This window comes from Dasypus novemcinctus, chromosome 4, assembly GCF_030445035.2.
Source record: "Dasypus novemcinctus isolate mDasNov1 chromosome 4, mDasNov1.1.hap2, whole genome shotgun sequence".
Lineage (NCBI taxonomy): Eukaryota > Metazoa > Chordata > Mammalia > Cingulata > Dasypodidae > Dasypus > Dasypus novemcinctus.
Window position 1 is genome coordinate 49,610,135 of NC_080676.1, and position 21,067 is coordinate 49,631,201.

General features: G+C 34.4%; 1 protein-coding gene and 2 pseudogenes across 3 annotated transcripts in view; 1 reads left to right on the plus strand and 2 right to left on the minus strand.

Annotated features, from left to right (window-relative positions):
• Window positions 1-21,067, plus strand: part of NAALADL2 (N-acetylated alpha-linked acidic dipeptidase like 2) — a 1,069,483-nt gene that overhangs the window by 931,750 nt on the left and 116,666 nt on the right. The window contains exon 12 of one of the 3 annotated variants that reach the window (XM_058295358.2): window positions 456-1,932. The exons of the other annotated variants lie outside the window; for them this stretch is intronic. Coding sequence (XP_058151341.1) covers window positions 456-539 — 84 coding nt within the window. The 3' untranslated portion in view covers window positions 540-1,932. Of the gene's footprint in view, window positions 1-455; window positions 1,933-21,067 lie in introns of those variants that run through there. 3 annotated transcript variants of the gene reach the window in all.
• On the minus strand, window positions 5,561-6,554 carry LOC139438765 (probable ATP-dependent RNA helicase DDX5 pseudogene; annotated as a pseudogene).
• LOC139438766 (probable ATP-dependent RNA helicase DDX5 pseudogene) lies at window positions 6,578-7,489 on the minus strand (annotated as a pseudogene).

The following is a 21,067-nucleotide window of genomic DNA, read 5'->3' on the forward strand; positions in this document are numbered from 1 at the left end:
ATATTAAGTACAATGCAAAAAAAAATTTCTTGGGTAATTTTCAATAAAATTACTTTATTTTAAATTTCAAAGGCTAGTCTAACATTAATGCTAAGCTTTTAATCCATAACTTCTTTTATTAAAGTGTTACCCAAAAAGATCATTTTTTTTCCTACCTTTAGAACACTGTTATTTCAGGGTTTAAATATAACTTTTAATTACCAAAGCCTGGTGGAGCAGGAGTTGCTGAGGGAGGGAAATGTTGCTGAATTAGAACTTGAACTGGAGTCAAGAGTTAATCATTCTTGAAAATTGTGCTGGCTTCTTAATGGTGCTTGGTTGAAACTTCCAGAAGCACATTTCCATTTCCATCTTAACCCCATTCGAGGACATTGGTTTATGACTAAATCATAAGTGTCAGATAATGAATAGCATGCATAAATCCTAACTTGCCTTTATTTGCTATTCTTCTGCAGACATATCCTTCTAATAATGGAAAATTGTTCCTTTTATCCTGTGGATTCTATGGAGAAAAAGAATCCCTTCGTTCCTTTAAATGAAAATACAGCTGAACAGCACTGCTTTCACTCTACACCTGGGCAAGAGCAATAAGGTGGTGTTTTGAGCTTCAGAAAAAGTAAGACAGGGAAAGTAAATTGCATAACTTCTTCTGGAGCTCATTACAAATCTGAGCTTCAAAAGACTGAACTAGCAATAGAAGAAAGAGCCACTTAGGATTCATAAATCGGAAGTTTGAACTAAAATGAGAGAGCAGGACATATAAACCCAGGCAAAATGGTATAGGTCCAAAAATTCTGATTTGTAAATTTGTCATTTTTATTTTTAAGGTGTACACTAAAGATTTGTAAATCAAAAAAATATATATTTTTAGGACTTATTGGCTTGATTTGTCACTCTTAGATTTCTATAACTCCACTGATAGGCTTGTAAATATAGCAAGGTGTTTGAAAATTTATTATAAGCCTATTATATAAAGCAATTCTGAGGTATGTGTGCCATTTGTTTTTTCAGATTATTTTCTTAAAATTCTCAGATTCAAATAATAGTCTTCCTTAGTTCTCCTCAGTTATGTTATATTGGTACAACTACAATGCTGGTTATATTATGAGGACTGTCAAAAAGTTTATTAGGAACACTATAATAGTAATCTTTCATATTAGCAAGATGGTCTTATAGGGCTGTTTCCCTTTTGATACCTCTTTATTGTCTGCTATATGCCCAGAAGTCTCACTTCTGCCACTGCCTTCTTTATCTTACCCCTTCAAGTATCCCTCTAGCAAGCAGATGAAATTGTATTCTCTCCTTTAAGAATAGACTTTTGTAGAGGTCTTCAGAAAACTCTCAGCATTTTCATATTGCAAAAAAAATTCTCTTATTTTGAAGTTAATTTTGGTTTTCCTGCCTTGTAAGGGAGAAATCAGAGTATCATCTCCTATCTAAATATAAATGGAAAGCTACTTAATATTATTCATGTATAAATGTTATTGCTATTTTATAAATCAGGAGGATTTATTTTATAAGTAGTCCTGTCAAGAGCTTTATGTTACTATGTTCACACATCAAAACAACCATAGCATCTTCAGGGTAGTATTAAAACTTGAATTTCAACTGGTTTTAAATGCTAATGTTTTGGTTTCTTGACTTTTGTGTGTGTAAATTTGATAAACTTACCAAAATAATCTTAATAATTTACTTTTTTTGAAAAAGTAAGATATTTGAAAGATTCAAAATTTTCAAGTTACCACAGTAAACTGTCTTCTCATATCCATGTTCCCTAATCACACAGTTGCTTTCCTCAAGGAAACCAGAGTAATCTTTATGATACTATTTCATGAATATTATTTTAACAATCTCTTTATGCACATATATAATCAGAAAAATAGAAATAGATGCCTAGAACTATTTTAATGAAATTATTTTCATATCATATTAAGGAAAGAATTATTACATTTAATTTTATTTCATAAGATATTAGTTTCTAAAATATTCCTATCATATTTCAGAAAATAAAAAATCCTGAACAAATTTGAGAGCTTGAATTTGTTTTGTTCCTTTTGTTACATGTTTCAATTTATTTCTTTTTTTATCCTTCTAATTACTCTTATTAATAAACTTCCTTATTACACTCTCCTCCAACCCTCTCTCTCCTGTTTTAATATTTCAACATGCAGAACTCCCTTTAGTATTTATTGAAGGGCAGGACTCTTGTTTATAAACTCTCTGAATTTCCATTTATCTGTAAATATTTTCATCTTTTCCTCATTTTTGAATGCCAGCTTTGCTGGGTACAGAATTCTTGGCTGACAGTTTTGTTTTGTTTTTCTGTTAGTACCTTGACTATGTTATATCACTGTCTTCCCACCTTCATGGTTTCAGATGAGAAATCAGCACCTAATCTTACTGAGCTTCCCTTTTATGTGATGGATCTCTTTTCCCTTGCTGTTTTGGAATTCTCTTTGTCTTGAGTGTTAGCTATCTGATAAGTATGTGTTTCAGGGTAGACCTCTTAGGATTTATACTGTTTGGAGTGTGCTGTGTTTCTTGAACTGTTAAGTCCATGTGCCTCATAATAGTTGTGAAATTTTCAGCCACTATTTCCTTCAACATTCCTTCGGTCCCCTTTCCCTTCTCTCCCTCTGGGATGCCTATAATGCATATGTTTCTGCACTTTCTGTTGTCATTCAATTCCCCTGAGTCCCTGCTGAATTTTTTCTATTTTTAAATCTATCCATTCTCTGTATGAATTCAGATGTTCTATCTTCAACACCACTATTTCTTTCCTCTGCCTGTTCAAATCTGCTTTATGTGCTTACAGCATATTTTTAACTTCTTGGATTGTGCCCTTCATCATCATCAGATGTGTTATCTTTTTATGAACGTATATCATTTCTTCTGTATATTCCCCCAGTGTCCCCAGTGTCTTCTTAATATCCTTTATCTTTTTCTTCACTTCATTAAGTTGATTCATGATATTTGCTTGGACATTTTTATTAGTTGTTCCACATTCTGCATCTCCTCCTGGTCTTTAGTTTGTTCATTAGACTAGGACAATTCTTCCTGTTTCTTAGTATGGCTTGTAATTTTTTGCTGTTGTCCAAGCATCTGTTTATCTTGATGGGCTTATTCAGATGGTTAACTTCTCATTCAATTCTAGGGTTTTATTTCATTTTGTTTTTTGTTAAGGGTCCTCTTTGTCACTGGTACCACTTATCCTCATACTTGTCTGTGTTCCCCTGGAAAAATATTGTCCATAAAAAAAAGGAGAGAGAGAAAGAAAGAAGAAAAGAAATAATAATAATAATAAAAGAAGAAGGAGGAGGAGGAGGAAGAGGAGAAGGAGGTAAAAAGACCCAGGGAAAAAATAGGTTGTAAGAGTGAAAAATAATAAAAAAATAAAAAGGAATAAGAATGAAAAAGGTGGAAGAAAAAGAAAGAGGAAAAAGGTAGAATAAAATAAAAGACTGGACAGATGAGAAGAAAATAAGGAAAATGAAAGAAAAGAAAAGGAAGAGGGAAAATGAAAGAAAGAAAAGAAATAAAGAAAATAAGGAGGAAAAAAAAGAAACAAAGAAAGAAAGAAATAGCCACTAGCAAACACTTCAGGTTATCAGTGCTCACCAATCAATCATTCCATGGTTTTCCCTCCACAGATAAGGTATGCAGATATAGAGGAAAGAAATAAAGATTTTTTTTTTAATTAAAAATAAAAAATCCTAAAAAATCGAAGTTCCCTATTGCAAGACAACCTGCTGTATCACTCTCTAGCTCCCTTCTCTTCTGTGTCAGTTGGGTACCTGACAGCTCACCAGCTGCCTGTCCCAACTCCACTCTCACTGGGGCTGTTGGGCACTTCTCAGCTCACCCCCTCACTGACCCAGTTCCTCTCTCTCCCAGGGCGGGTAGGTGTGACAGTCTGCCTGATCAACTATCCTCTCCCCTCTTCCTGGAGTACTCTACTCCTCTTCCCCCTGAGGTAGCAGGGTGCTGGTCTCCTCATCTGTTTGCCCTGCAGCTCCCCCCACCTCAAGAGCCTGCTGGGCACCAGGATGCACCTCTGGTCATCTGATGGCTCTCCTCACTCTCAGAGCTGGCTGAGCACTGGTCTTTCAGCCAAAAAACTTCTCCAGCTTCCCTTTCCCTCTGAGCTGGCTGAGTGCTAGCTTGCCTGCCATAGCTCCCATGGCTTCCCTTTCCCCCAGCTGACTGTTCCCCCCTCTCTAGTTGCCCTCTCTGATTGGCCCCATAGCCTGTGGCTTCCTTTCTGCCAAGTAAACCTGCCTACCTTCCCACAGTTTCTAGAGGAGGGGTGCAACCTACTGTTCCCTACTCTGCCATCTTGGATCCTTTTTGTTGCATGTTTCAATTTAGCATAACATTCCTTAAATCCTGGCTTTGCTAGATGTTGAAAACAGCACACTTATATCCTCCTCTATTCCTTCAAACTCTGATAACTAATACTGATATGTTTTGCTCTTTATTGTTTCAAGGATAACAATTTTTACATTTGTTCAGTATCAAATTTCCAAATGCTTAACATATATTTTAAATTGCAATGGATTCAGTGCTTACCACCAGTTGTTGTGTTTTTTCACTATTTTTTTATTTTATTTTTATTTATTTCTCTCCCCTTCCCTCCCCCCTCCCCCAAGTCGTCTGTTCTCTGTGTCCATTTTGCTACGTGTTCTTCTTTGTCCGCTTCTGCTGTTGTCAGCGGCATGGGAATCTGTGTCTATTTTTGTTGTATCATCTTGCTGCGTCAGCTCTCCATGTGTGCGGCACCATTCCCGGGCAGGTTGCACTTTTACACTGGGCAGCTCTCCTTACGGTGGCACTCCTTGCGCGTGGGGCTCCCCTAGGTGGGGACACCCCTGCGTCTCACGGCACTCCTTACGCACATCAGCACTGTGCGTGGGTCAACTCCACACGGGTCAAGGAGGCCTGGGGTTTGAACTGCAGACCTCCTATGTGGTAGATGGACACTCTAACCACTGGGTCAAGTCCACTTCCCACCACCAGTTTTACTTCCACATTTTCTTCATTTCTGAATTTTATTTTGAATAAATCTCTTATTGGGCTGGATAATTATTTTATTTTTAACAGCCAATTTATATTTTATGTTTAAAAGTACAGACCATTTCAACAAAGTTTCTCATGACATTGCATATGTAAAAGTACAATTTCCATTTAATTCAATCTTTAAATTTATATATATATATTATATTATGCTCAGGTATTGCCTTGAACTATTGTATTTCAAAGCTTTGTACACTTACTTTTGTGAAAATGCTACCTCTATTTTCTAATACCAAAAACAAAGCAAAACAAAATAATTTCGGAAATATAGAAAAATATCCAACTTAAGTAGAAAAAAAGGAATTATAATACTGCTGCATTTCCTGTTTGTTAAATAACTATTTTTATAATAGCACAAAATATAAAGAGTGATTATGAAAAGCAGATATTTACATATACTTCTAAAATCTTATTGAGAATAACTTGGTAGCATTGAATAACAATCATAGGTTCAACTGTAGTAATAAATTTGTTTATGCTTGTTGAGTCATACCATGTGCTTATTCGGAATATCACTTCCATATTGCTGAGTGCCATTATGATTATTCTGGCAAGTCCATACTGGATACCAGTCCTAAAACTTGTCGGATACTGGCAGCAAAAATGACTTCCAAAGCACCCAGTTGTGTAATTTGCTACAGTACAGTGTTCTGAGTTTTTGCCCCCAAATCTCTTAAGCAGACTAGAGTAACCTCTGTCATAATTGTACACATTTTTAAAGCCATTAAATCCACTCCTCTTGTGTGCAAATTATCTGTCCCCATAGTTAGCCTTCATGCCTCCTCTATACCTGGAATGACCCAGAGTTCAGTCTTCTACCAACTGAAGCAATTTGGGATTAATTGCTTGATTGGTTTCATGAAGGACAGGGATAAAGTTGCTCACTTGCTTTATGTTACTAGGTATAAAGAAAGTATTTTATGCCTGTTTTAGTACTGCTAGCAGTTCTTCCAATTAGATGAATATAACCCCTGAGAAGGTAGGAAGTCAGAGTTGATGACAAATTTTATATCTCCCATGTCAACCCCTCTGGAAGTTATATCTGTAGTAATCCAGCTAGAAACTATTGCATATTTGCATTAGTTTAGAAACCAGTTAGGTCCTATTGACTCTTGACAGACCGTCTGACTTTTCATTTTCTGTTCATCACATCTTTTTTCTGGTTTCAACAAGAATTTTTTTTTTAAGATTTATTTATTTATTTTATTTCTCTCCCCTTCCCCCCACCCACCCAGTTGTCTGCTCTCTGTGTACATTTGCTGCGTGTTCCTCTGTGACCGCTTCTATCCTTATCAGCGGAACCAGGAATCTGTGTTTCTTTTTGTTACGTCATCTTGTGCCAGCTCTCCGTGTGTGCGGCGCCATTCTTGGGCAGGCTGCACTTTCTTTAGCGCTGGGCGGCTCTCCTTATGGGGTGCACTCCTTGCGCGTGGGGCTCCCCTAAAAGGGAGATACCCCTACGTGACACAGCACTCTGCCATTAGTTAAATATATTTTCATCCTTTTATACACCTATATTATATCCATCTACAATCTGAAAAATGCTGCTGTTTGCATTCAGTTCTAGTGCACTATTGTTTATATGAATATGAACTTTTCAGGAATTTTTAGCAATCATCTTTCTCTTTTAGCCAAATTGTACTCCAGATTAGAGTTTGCCTATTGGGTCTTATCAGACACATTATCTTGTATGGGTTCAAAGCCCAAATCAAACATTCTATATGCTTCTTTAAAGACAAAGTAGTTTTGTTCTTTTTGGCCTGACTGTCTCATATACTAAAAAGTCAGTTAGTCTTCCAGGTGTTGAAATTCATATTTTCACACCTGTCTATAAATCATGTATCTGTAGATCCTTGGGAGTACCAACATAGATGCATGTAGACTTCAAGTGATTACATTCAACAGCTACCTGCTGTAGCTGTTGGCCATTTCCTCAGCTGACATAAGCACCATGCAAATAGGCCCATCACCTCTCTCTAAAATTACTGATATAAGATGTGGACCATGGTAGGCAATAAATAAAAGATTTTTCCAGGATCCGGTCTGGGCTACTCCAATAATATCCCTTAACTTGAATGGCAGTGGACTCAGTAAAGTTCTTTCTTGCAGTGATATCCATGACATTTGAAAGTTTGTTTCATGGAAATTCAGAGCTGGCTTCCAGCATTTATGACCTCTCATTAATTTCCTTGCATCTTCTGTGTGGTTCTTCTTGTGCTGTGTTCCTAGCCAAACCAATGTGATAAACACTAACAAATTGGGACATCTTACCAAGATTCCACTTCTTTTCTCCTAGGTTTCCCCCTGAATTTCCAAACTTTTTTTCAGGTAGGGACCCTTTCATACTTCCTCCTAATCAAGGTGCACTAAAACCTGCATCTGGGCCATAATTTTGGTAGTTAGAGTAACCCTGCATGGTGTCAATGTCTGTCATTGGTGAGAAACAAGCTGAAAGAACTGGGTGTGAGGGGTCCCTGAAGGTGAATGATGAATGGTGAATGGTGAAGGGTGATGCCTTGTAGGGGTGGCAAGAGCAAAAGGAAGGTGATGACAAGAACTAGAGCTTCATGACCAGACACCAATGGAAATGAAAATAATTATTTTATTTTTTGAAGAAATATTTATAGATACCTTTTTATTTATATATTTGAGTGCTCAAGGGAGCCTGTCTGTTGCCTTTATAGCAGAAAAGCCACTTGGATAGTATCTAAAAGGGGAGTTGCTCTTTTTATTAGAGCTATGCAGGCATTTTTTTCTTGTTCTTTAGTATTAACCATTACAGTGATTTTATTTTCTTTTTACATGACTTGATATTCTACCATTGTGCCTGGAGGCATTGTTCCTTATCCTTGAAGTTAAGTAACTTCTTAAGGATTCACAGATTCACATAGTTTTATCATTGTTATTTTCATTATTGCTTGATATAAAAATATAGTTTTATTGGTTCTCTTCTTTTCTCCAGGAATATTAGTTTTGCACCTTGGATCTCCTTTGCTTTCCACATCAATCAACTTTTCCATATACCTTTTCCCCCCATTTTCTTTGTATGGTTTCTTCAAGTCAACCTACAATATGTCCATTTGTCCAAGATATTAGTTTTGATCCTTCAGACCCACTTTCCCCATTCTCCACTTGTCTCCAACATGCTTTCTGTTCCAAGAGGTGACCTGAATATCCCATAATAACAGGTGTCCCGAAACCTCTAGCTTACTGTTGTAATTGGTCAATTTGGAGCACCTATTAAGAGGATAATGAATGAGGTCAAGGTATGTATTCCTTTGGCACCATTCTTGAAAAAAATTACCTTGGGCTGGCTATGCCCGTCAAATGAAAATCCTATTCTTCTGGAGCATAAAAAGGGTTATAGCTGCTGTTAGCACTAGAGTATCAGTCGAGGTTCTCCAGGGAAAAAGAAGCAATCACTCGAAGATTGGATGGATGCATAGATAGATAGATAGATAGATAGATAGATAGATAGATAGATAGATAGATAGATAGATAGATAGATGGATGGATAGATGGATAGATAGACAGACAGAAATAAATGAATAAGTATTAGTTTTATTTTAAGGAATTGGATCATGCCAGTGTGGGGACTGCCAAGCTCAAAATTCATAGAGCAGGATGGCAACCTGGATACTCAGGCAGGATTTTATCCTGAAGTCTTAAGGCAGAATTTCTTCTTAGGGAAACTTCATTTTTTCCTCTGAAGGTCTTCCACTGATTGTATGAAGACTACCTATATTATCAAGTGCAATTTTCTTTACTTATAATTGATTCATTGTAGATGATAGCCACATCTACAAAATACCTTCACAGCAACATCTAGTTTCATGTTTGATTAAAAAATAGGGCTTTATAGCCTAGTCTAGTTGACACATAAAATTAACTTTCATACCTGGTTACTGTATTTTTGTTTGCAGTTCTCTGCACCCACAAGTTTATAAATATTTTATTTTGGCTTCCATCATGTTTCTATATGTGATTGATGCATTCTGATTTTTATTTTTATTCATTCCATTTTTCAGTGGTTTTATGTATGGTTATTATCACTGTTATCTAGTTATATACTTTTTCTTTTTTCTTTTCTGGAACTATGTTAGCTAATACTTTTATAGCCTTCAATTACCGTACACGTTTTTTCTTTAAAGTTGTTCTAATCATTGAACATTATTTTGGATATACCTTTATATATTTTTTTGGAGTTTTCTTGAATCTGTTACTTTTTCCCTTCAATCTCCTATGTTTCTTTGGGCAATTCTTCTCTGGTAAACACTCTTTCATGTGTTCTTTATTTCCTTTTTATATTGTTACCTTCTTTGGACAGTTTTTAAATGTGGTTCCCACATTTTTTATTACAATTTTTATTATCATTGTTATTACATTTTGTATATGGATTTCTGGTAGCTGATAATTGATATAATGTGTGTGTGCATATGTGTACATGATTTACCTACAGCAGTATCCTTTGGTAGGAGGATAGACTTTAGATAATCAGAACAATTTATTGATATGGTTTATCCTTTCAGTTCCCCATCTTTTTACCACCACTGCCCCGCCCCCGCCCCACCCTGGGACTCCCTCATCTAATTGTCTGGGGACTATAGCTCATTAAGTCCACGAATTTATTTTTCAAATAACCAATAAATTATTTTGTAAACTCACAAATATTTGAGATGCTTGTGTATGTATCCTTGATAGCAACATACCTGTGTCTTCATAGGCAAGGTGAAAAAAGGAGAGTTAATTAATTTAATTATTATTTATGGCCAGTCTGAATAGTTCAAGAAAACATTATCTCTTCCTCAGTAGGAAAATTTTCTGCTTGAATTACTCTGATAATTGCCTCAGGTCTCCACTTCACCTGAGTAGGCAATCTTCAGCTGTCTCAATATATTCATAGCTAAATTAGACTTGACTGAAATATTCAGCCTCTCAGGGACTTCATGAGAGATTTGGAAGATTCAAAGGGTTAGACAGAGCCTTGTAGGTGGGCCAGTAAAGAATGAAATTATATCACTGCTGGAGTGTCAGTTAAGATATATATTCTTATCTTTTTTTTCCCTGGTGTATTAATATGTATTTTTAATAATTGAGAATATTAAAGAAAAAAATATTTTAGCAGAGAACAGATTCTGCTTAAACCTGGTATTTTTCAAAATTAAAATGAATTCCAGTGAAAAGTTCACTGTCCTTCCCTTTCCTTCAACCCTGCTGACATGGTGCAATGACTAGATTATGACCCTGTGATATCATTTAACAATGGGAAAAAAGCCACAGAGGCTGTAGAACAAGGCCTTCAGAGTCAGCTCTAAGGCAGTTTTGTGCTGTGTCTTCTACTATGGATATTAGTTGTTTTGGGAGGAACGTACTTAGTAAAAAAGTTGCTTTTAGAGAAAAACGAGATTTGATGTATAAGCTTTTGACTGATGAATGAATGTTTCTAAAGTAAGAAAGAAAAACATCATTTTTATCATCTAAGTCCATTTCGTTACTCTACATAGTCTTTTTGAATGAAGTCAAAACATTGTAATATGGAATTACTTGTGAATTGGAGCAGTGTATAGATATCTGTATGCCATTACATCACTGCTTGTTTTAACTTGGGGTTTAATTCTATAGTTCTTTTTAGCTATCTTAATTAGAATACCATAGTCCTGAGTCAAACCAATCAATATTAAATCTATTTTACCCATGATAAGCAAATGACTAGCTCCATTAACATCAACAGCTGCTATGCCTGAGAAGTGAAGGAAAGCAGCATTTGCTAGTGATTTTCTCACCATGAAAATTGCCTGTGTCATGCATTGCAGAGACTATTTGAGCAGAGATTTCTCAGTGAAGAGTATAACAAATAAACAGAAATAGCATTTGAAACTTGAGCCCAAACTACCCAAGAGAGTACAGTCTAGAGTGAAGTTGATAGGAGATAGGAGGGAGACAGTGAGAAATAAGTATGACTTGACGTACATTTTCACCTGCCTGAAAAAGGAAAAGAAAATGAGGAGGGAAAAAAAGATTCTCCTTACCTTTTGGATGAACTTATCATTACTGGTACAAAATTTCTTGAGAGTTTTGAGTAACTTAGATGTACAGGAGTTTTATTGTGATTGTTTTGAGATGTTATCATTTCAGAGATATTTTAACCCAAACATCACTTTCCAGGAAAGTATTGCTCTTTTTCTGGTTAGTGTCTTTAAAATGGCTTTCATGGTACTCTAAAAAATATGATTATTTTGACTGCAAAGAAAATGCCAATGTTTCAGTGAATAGATTTTTTTTTCTTTTTTCTTTTTTTTTTCCTATTTAGGACCCCCCTAGAGGAATGTGCCTGTGTTTTCTATTCATTCATTTATCAGTTCAAGGGGAAAAATTCCTTTCCTTAAGGAATTTGTGGTCTACTTTAGAGTGGTAGAAGTGTGTGTACATAATTAAAACTGAGAAATGTAAATGCTAATAGACGTTTAAGCCACGCTAATGAAACACAAATTGATTCTTATTTGTTCCATTTTTCAAAGTAATACTTTTTGAGTCCTAACCATGTGCCAGGCTCATTGCTAAGTGCTTTATATACTTAATCTCATTTAGTCCTCATAATAGTTTTATAATATAGAACTGCTACTATGGATCAGGAAACAGAGGTTCAAAATGTTTGCATTTCTGAGCCAAGGTCTCACAGTTAGTAAATGTCTAGGCTTGTATCTTCATCCAGGCCTATCAGATCCCAGAGCCTAATTTCTTAATCACTAACAAGGTTCTTCTCTATGCGAGTTACCACTGAAAGTGTAACAAGAGTACCCTTTATTATTGTTATCCGAATTTAATTTTCATTCACAATCTGTCCATCTGCTTTTTTACATTGTATTAGTATGTTATGTCACAGTAGGTTTGGAAATTGTTTACATGATTTTTTAAACAGATACTAAGTATTTGCAAAATGAGGACACTATTATAATTTATTCTAGAGGTGCATATTGAAGTCAGGCTCTTCTGATCTGAATGCTTATACATTTGCTATAATTCAAAGGAATCTACTTTATTACATTCTTCAGAGCATTTCTAATTTTAACTGAATAATGTTTTTCTTTTAATTATTATTACACTTTCTAAATACATGAATTTAATTATGATTGTTTTAAGACCACCATAAGCTGAGAAATGATCTACACTAAGGTATTTACTTGTCCAAGATTCATATGAGTTTTTATTATAAATTCTTAATGCCAAACACATTTATTTATCTGCTTTCTTAGATTATTCTAAAATAAGTGTTCCAAAATTATTCAATACTTTTGTTCATAATGGCTCTGTTTTCATTCTTTGAAGAACCCCTTCTATTCCAAAACATAACAACAAGTAAAATATGAAAAAACTAAGCACTCGTACCTATGCAGGCAATGGTAGCCTTGCTTTCATCATCTGTAAAGTACAAATGTCTGAAATGTACCTGTCAAGATGGGAACCAAACCCAGCTCTCACTGCTGGAAGACAGGAGTTGATGTGGAGAGCTGTTACAAGTGAATGTAGGTTAAAAAATAAAAGAGCAAGCCCTGTTACTAATTTCTACCCATAGCTTTGGGTTTCCATAAGCTAAGCTTCAGGCCTAAAGAAGTTAGTAACTGAACCAATTTATCTGTTGGATCAGAACTTGAGGAATCTTTCCAATAACTTCATGGGGCAAAAGTGCCAAAATACCCATAATAACGTCACGTCAGGATTTTGTGGTACCAACTATAATACCATTAGACTGGGGTGGGTGAGAGGGGTGACCAAAAAAGGAGAAAAAAATAAAACAAAAGCCATCCACTCAAATGAACTTGAATCTGCAAACCTAAATTTTAAATGAGCAGAAATCTAACTATGATAAAGACAGTTTAAAAAATTAGAATATAAATTCTTTGCAGGAAAAAATTTTTTATGGAGCTTTATAACATATATGTTTATTCTAAATCCAAAAATAAATAAATAAATGGGTCCAGCACTGAGATATAAAAAGATAATAGATATTAAAGAGCAGTTATGACAGATTATAGAATAGACTGAGGAATTCTATTATCCACTCAAAACAAATTCCAGAAGAAGGAAATAGAGATGATGGCATAAATGCAGTCTTTGAAAATACAATGCAAAAATACTTTAAAAGACTCTTTTAAAGTTGGCATTCATTATTTCTGATTTGTTCATTAATTATTTGTTTATTTTTAAAGGTATATTTATATCTGTCTATGATCTAGAGAGGTAGAAATTAGAAATGGATTGATGCATAGTATTATAATTTTCAATTGTCATATTCTCCTTAAAATTATAGAATGTACCTCTTATTCATTCATAAGAAAAATAACATAATTTATTTTGCTCATCTTCCATTACTCTCTGAACTGAATATATAATGCTCTTGGAAAAACCCTTAAAAAATAAAAAGAAGAGATCTCAAAGTAAATAAAATAGAACTGAGCATAAAGCCTGTATGTTTTCTGGAATAGAGCTGGGTAGAATGATAAGAATCTCAGTGAATTATGAGAGGTTAGTGTTCTCCCAAAGACAAAACTGAAAGCATGAAGTATAAGCAATGACTATGTTTGTCTGGCAAATATTTTCAAAGTAAACTTAATAATCCAATAACATAAAAAATTCATTTTGGATATGTAGTCAGAGGAACCATTTTATTTCTATATGAATTCTTAGTATTTTGTATTAGACTACTGTGAGTAGTATTTTTCCAGAAAGTTAACTGATTTAGGTCGGATTTGGCACCTATGTAAAGATACTATAATTTACAGGTTGAATCATGTCCCCAAGGCTTGTTCAAGTTTAGTCCCATTTGTAAATAGGATTGGTGAATATGTTGTTATTATTTAAGGTATGGACTCATTTGTGAATAGGATCTTCAAAGATGCTGTTTATAGAAGACCAAACTGAAATAGCATGGGCCTTATCGTTAAACCTGAAGTCCTTACAAGCAAAGAAAATTGGACAGGAAGGGAGGAATTAGAGGAAGCCAGAAGTAAGAAGCCAGAGAGAAGAGAGAGAGATTGTCACTGACAGGCAGAGATGCACAGGATCCCAGGAAGGCAGCACCAGAATGCTCAGGTGCTAAGGGAAAGCATGGCCTGTCAAGGATTTGATTTTGGACCTCTAGCCTCCAAAACTGAGCCAATAAATTCCTGTTGTTTAAGCCAACCAGTGTGTGGTGTTTGTTAGAGCAGCCTTGCAAACTGGACATTGATCTTATTTATGAAGTTTAAAAAAAGGGTGTGGGATGTAGAGTACAGCCATGATTCAGTTCTTTCAGTTTAGAACTTGCTTTGTTAAAACTAATCCTATTCAAATTCTTAAGATTTTGATGTGATAAAGACTCCAAAGACAATCACAATTCTGAGATTTATGTTGTAATCATGCTGATTAATGGACATTATTAGTTCTTATCTATAAAACTAATTCTGAAATGGATTAATAAATATTGGAAAATTTTAATACAGCTTTACCCTTTATATGTCATTAATGACCAGGAGCATAGTAACTATTCAAAGTCTTCCTTTTCTTTAGAGACACTATAATTTTAACTGTTTTTAGAAAAAAATGGTAAAGGGTATTAAGGAGCTTTTAGCAGATGAACGGTTCTTTGATTATTGATATATACAAGTGTCCAATATCAATCTTACTAATAAAAATGTAAAGATTATAAAACATTGAGCTCCATGCTCTAAATATAGAAAACCCGCAATACATATTGGGTAAATGAATGAAATTGTGGTATTTTACAAATGGTGCTTTCCTTTGTTTTCTGAATTCTTGTTATTTTATCACACTGAAATATTCTATTGAATTTGAAAATAAAGTTATTGTTTTTTTCTCTCACAGGTCTTATGAAATTTAACAAATATTATAAGATATAACCTATAAACAAAAAAAATTGGTGAAAATAAGGGCAAAAAAAGGAGTAGAAAATAAGCTATTAGATTTACATATTATAAGTAGTATATTTTCTCATTCTCAGATACCATAAGCCTACTACTATCACTAGTTATTGTACTAGCAACATGATAATTAAGATGGATCTTATAGTAGAAACAAGTTTATAATGAACATTTTAATTACTCTCTAGAGTACTTTTGTAAAGGAGATACATTTGTTTAGAAGTTCAACTGACTTAGGAAACCATGATCATTAAAATAATAATTAGACAAGTTTAAACAAGATAATGTCATTGCTTTCATGGAAGGAAAATGTTATCTGTGTTATTTGCTTTTTTTAAAAAACATAGTTTTTTTTTTAATAGCAAAATGGAGCAATTGCAATTTCAAGCTACATCAGACCATATCGAAGTCTATAGTTAGGACATCTTTAAGTTAATTAATATCCTTCACAGTCTAAGCATAATCATAATCCTATTCACTTTTCTGTTATTATTTTTGTGGACTATATACAACCTAATCTCCAAAAGTATATCACATAGTATTATTTTATAAATTACAAATACCTATACAAAGTTACATTAAATATTAAATATTTAAAATGTATTTAAAAATCTTTAAGTAAAATATGAATTAGAGAACCTTTTCTTTTATTTTCTCATTTCCTCCTCTGTTGTCTATTTTTAAAAGTAGCTGTCATTAAAATTTAATTTTTTTAAAGTTTAAAAATTTTTTAGATGTATTTACTTTAATTTTCTTTATATCTTCTCTCCCCAAGATGGTTCTCTTGTCTATCTGCTCATTGTTTGTTCACCTTGTCCAGGAAGCACTGGGAAGCAATGAGAGGCGAGTGCCCAATGCCTGAGCCACATCCACTCCCTGTGGAAGCAGTGTCTACTGGTTTGTGGCATCTGCTCCTTGTGGTTGGGGAAGCATCTAGCTTGTTGAGGCAGGGGCAACATATAGCTTGTTGCAGTGGGGATATCATCTGTTTGTCTTTTTGAAGGAGGCACTGGAACCCAAACCCAAACCCAGGACCTTCCATGTGGTAGTCGGGCACCCAGCTGGTTAAGCCACATCTGCTTCCCAAAATTTAATTTTTAAATAAAATGTGAAGTAGAATAATTAATTTTGTTAATCAGAGATAATTTGCTGGGAATGTCTTATAGAACTGATTTTCCCAAAACTTCTGAAATTGATTGCGAAGTTCTCCTAGCAGAATTAACATTTGATATGATACTTCCACATATGAATTCAGGGAGATGTATTTATTGAGCAATTATGTGCCAGTTCCTCAGGCCCCTGCCCTTCTACTGAAGGCTCAGGATCAAAATAGGCAAGAGGTACCCTCATGAGAGGTCCGTTGGACCCTCTAGTTCCACCCATCTCCATTATGCAGGCCTCAGGCTTACACATCAGGCTTCTTCTGATTCCTAGATACAAGTCCAATTGTAATCTGCCTGAATCTCCAATTTTGTCCTATCTATTATTTGAAAGTCTTACAGGCTTGTAAAATAAATTAGAAATGGTTCTTAAGTTTGGTTTGTTTACACTTTATAGAGAAGACAGATGAGTAAACAAATAATTGTACTAATCACTGTTTCTGCATTCCTTTGGTCTGAGTTGATTTTCTCCCATGAGATTCTATCCCCTTGTCCTTAGTTGTTTAATTATTCTTCCTTCATGAACACTTGAGAGGCCTGACTTAAAAAATATCTTTGGTATTGTCATGCTTTAATAAAATAAGTGGTAGTTTATGGAGATTAGATAATTTATAACCACAGTGAGAATAGCAATGGACAAAATCATGAATTAAGGTTATGCACATACTTTAATTATTAAGTATTTTAATGGGTTAGCTAAAGAAAAACTGAATGCCTTAATTACAGGCTTAGATATATATCATCTTTAAAATATTGGAGGAGCCTTGATTAAATTTATTTGCAGACTTCAAAAGTTTTTCCATTTACGAATGGACACTAAATATTCAAACATTTAGAAGCAAACAATTAGATTTAACAATAAGCAAAAATATTTTTAACTAATATGTTGTAATGAAATTTCCCTGCTGTGAATATTTGCATATACATATATAAAATACTCTTTTATATGAAGTACTAACAGTCCAACTTTGATTAAATAATGTAATTGTATTCTAGCATTAGATTTTTCCTTCATAAGGATTATTCAACAAATGGTTTCAAATTGATGCGCTGGTAATATTTGCTCATTAGATATATTATTTCCTCCATGACTCTTTGGAAAATATATTTGTTTAAGCACTTTATAATTTTTAAGGACCCTCAATTTCAAAGAGGCTAAAATGAAATAGAAGTGGTAAAAATTGCTACAACTAATATAGCAAATACTTACATGATACTTACTGTGAGCTAGGTTGCTGCTACATTTTCCGTATTATAGCAGTCTTTGGCATGTGTAGTCCCATTTTCAGATGAGAAAATAAAATCTTACATGTCGAAGCTAGTAGGTGGCAGCCATAATTTGAATTAGAATCTTGTTCTAGAAAAATGATTTGCTGTAAGCCAGAGGGAAAAAAATCTTCTTTAGTGAAACTGTCATAAACTCCTAAATAGTGGCAAATTGGTGTTCTTAAATGATCAATTAGTCTTTGAGAACAATAACAAGTAATCTATACTGTGGTAAATAAAGCAGGCAATAAAATTGGTTATTGCAAGTTAAATTTCTATTAGTGAGATGTGGTTATAAATGAATAAAAATCATTTTCTCATAAATATTTTGTGGGGGCATTTTCAAGGTACAGTGTTCTTTATTCATGGATCTCATTTTTGTGAATTCACCTACTTGCTAAAATTTATTTGTAACCCCCAAATCAATATTGGTGGCCCTTTTGTGCCAAGTGGCAAAGCATTTGAGTCGCTGGACATACATGTTCCCAGATGATGCCTTCTTGTTTCAGCTCTCATGCCCTAAAGAAGTGTTCTTCTAATGGTATTCAGTGCCAATTTTTCCACATTTTTATGCTTTATGTTGGTGATGTTGCTGTTTAAAATGGTCCCCCAGCATAATGCTGAAGTGTTGTCTAGTGATCTTCCATGCAAAAAGACTGTGATATGCTTTTTGGAAAAAATAACATGCTAGATGAGATCTGTTTGGGCATGAATTACAGTGCTGTTGGCTGTGAGTTCAATGTTCAACAATTGTATTAGATAATGTGTCTTTAAACAGAAATCCCCATAAAATAAGGTTGTGTATTGATAAGTTGATGAAAATATTGTGGCCAGGGGCTTGCAGGACTCTAAACTTCTATGTCCCATAGGAGCAATGACTCAGTGTTCTGCTAATTCAGTGTATGCAGTGACTTAATAGTACATTACTACCATGAATATCAAGAATCAACTGTAGGAAAGTATTTTGAGCAATGCCAGTATTATCCAAAACAGTAAACCGTTTCTTAAAGAATGAGAGTGGTCTCTTTGCATAATTTCTAGAAATTTACGGAATAAACCTAATAGTATTAATTTATGGTCACTGATCATAAATCGTATTTGTTTTACAATTGTTCAATTTACTTAACAGCTCTATTGACTGATGTTGATGATGCTGTAATGATCACCACATGGAATATAATGAACTGTATTTCATTCACTATTTCAAGTGTCACACATATATAGAACTTGAATTCTGATAACAAATTTTTGAGGAACATTATGTCATTATGGCTCATGGAGATCAAATGTACAATGCTAAATCCTTTAAATATGCTTTTGCTTAGATATATCTTTGTGATTCTTGGATATTTCTGTTTATAGTAACTGTAGCAATTTGGCATTGTTTGTGAATTCCAGAAATAGTTATTGGATTATGTTTGTAAACTGATCTGTCAGAGATATCACTTTTAATTGATTAAATTATGATTAGGACTTTGATTGTGCCACATCAATAGGGTGATGAGTCCTCAAGGGGTGGGGACACACAGAGAAAAGACATGGCAAAGGACAGAGTTGGGAGATTTGATCTGGAACCTGGGAAGTAAGCACACAGTGGAGCAGAGCCATTGAGCCTGGAGAGAATTGAGCCCTGGGGAGAGAGACAGAGCCAGTCTCGTGATAATCTACAGCTGGCGTTGTGGAGAGAGCAGAGCAGCTGAGCCCAGAGAGAAGCAAGCCCTGGAAAGAGGGAACACAGGAACCCTGAACCCTGATAAATGTTGGCAGCCATCTTGGTGCAACAGGTGAAAATAGACTTTAGTGAGGGAAGTAACTTATGCTTTATGGCCTGGTAACTGTAAGCTTCTACCCCAAATAAATGCCCTTTATAAAGCCAACAGGCTTCTGGTATTTTGCATCAGCACCACTTTGGCTGACTAATACAGTAACCCTTTATGATTATCAGAAAGTTTTTTAATGTAGTAACCCCACTTAAATGTTCTAACAACCTTTTGAGTTAGAAGAACCAGGGCAATTACTGACTGGTCAAGAGTAGAGAAATAGCAAGTAGCAGAGGAATAGCAGCAACATTGGACCCAAAATTTGTATTCTTTCCATGAACCACACTGCCTTAGTATTTGTTTTCTATAACTCTTAAATGTAACAGATGTTCTCAAGGTACCAGTTAGTAATCTGTACTTTTAGCAATCCTAAATTAACTATCATATATGAAATCTCTGCAAGTAAAATTAAATAACTTTGTCATTATGAAGACTCTAGGGTTATGTAGAAGGAGAAATTAATGAACAACTTCTTGTGGATGCTGTAAAAAGTGACCTAAATAACAGTTTTCCCAATTTATTGCATTTCTACCAGGAAAGAAAAAGACATATTTTTAAAGATTAGTTGTATATTTGTGTTAAAAACAAGCAAGGTTATTGAGTAATTTCATAGAATTCTAAGACAATCTAGCATTTTAAATATTTAACTGGTTAAACCATTCCTCACAAATGACAGAAAATATTTGATATCACATGGTTATCTGTTAAATTCAGTAATATTCCTCCCAGGAAATGCAAACATTCCTAATGAATACTGCTGTAATTTAAACACACAATTTTTAGGATGAGTAGATTTAAATGTTTCTTTCCTTGATGAGGAGAGTTGCATTGACCCCTCATATGTAGCAAATTGTCATTCTAACTATCTTATTCTTTACTTTGACCTCCTTTAAAATTTCTACAAATTTCAGTCTAAAAAGCATGTGACATTGAAATGCCCTTCTACCCAACAGGCATTATTAGCTACATTCCAAGAGTATTTACACACTCTTTTATCACCTTTTCTCTTTCCTTTATAACTCTAAATTCCATCTTTGCAATTATTGCCAATTGAATTTTATTGCATTTCTAAGCAAGTATATTAAAATGCCCTTCAAAAAACCTTTGAACTTTAGTAGTAATATTCCTACACTGAGACTTATTATTAGGAGGAATTTTACTATGTACACACAATATATCTAGAGAATTCAGATATATTAACTATATAAATACACATAGAAGGTTTCATTTTACAGTCCTTCGTAGCACCAGGGAGAACTTTTATTCCAGAATTCCTACTATAACTGTGGGTCACTCATATGGGTCAAATTAAAAATGTGGTTGTGAATATAAAAGGTAAGACACAGAGAATAGGAATATTGTGCCTTTAGAAGGATAAAGGAAGTAGAAGAAAAATATGCAAGACCTTTGAACTATATTCCCACAATTTTTAAGAGTTGAAGGAAATGAATTATACTGTAAGAGGTTCAGAAGGCATGTACTATAGCAAGCTTAAGAAAAATCTATTGGCAATGCCAAGCATATTAATTAAAGATCACCCCAAGTGATTTTTTTTGAATTTTTAACCTCCACTATTCAAATTGCACTTTATCCTGGCTTGTTTTAGAATCTAGGAGAAAAGATTCAAGACCTTTAGTCATAAAATCACAAAGGTAGTGAACAACTAGAGGGTAAATATGGGAGGAGGGAATGATTCAATATGCATATACCTGAAAGCTCAGAAAATGGCTGTTGAAGAATCTCTTTGGAATTATAGAGGAAGGGATCAAGAAAAGTTTCTAGCAACTGAGAGTTGATAAAAGGTAATTAATTACATTAATAACTTAGGGTA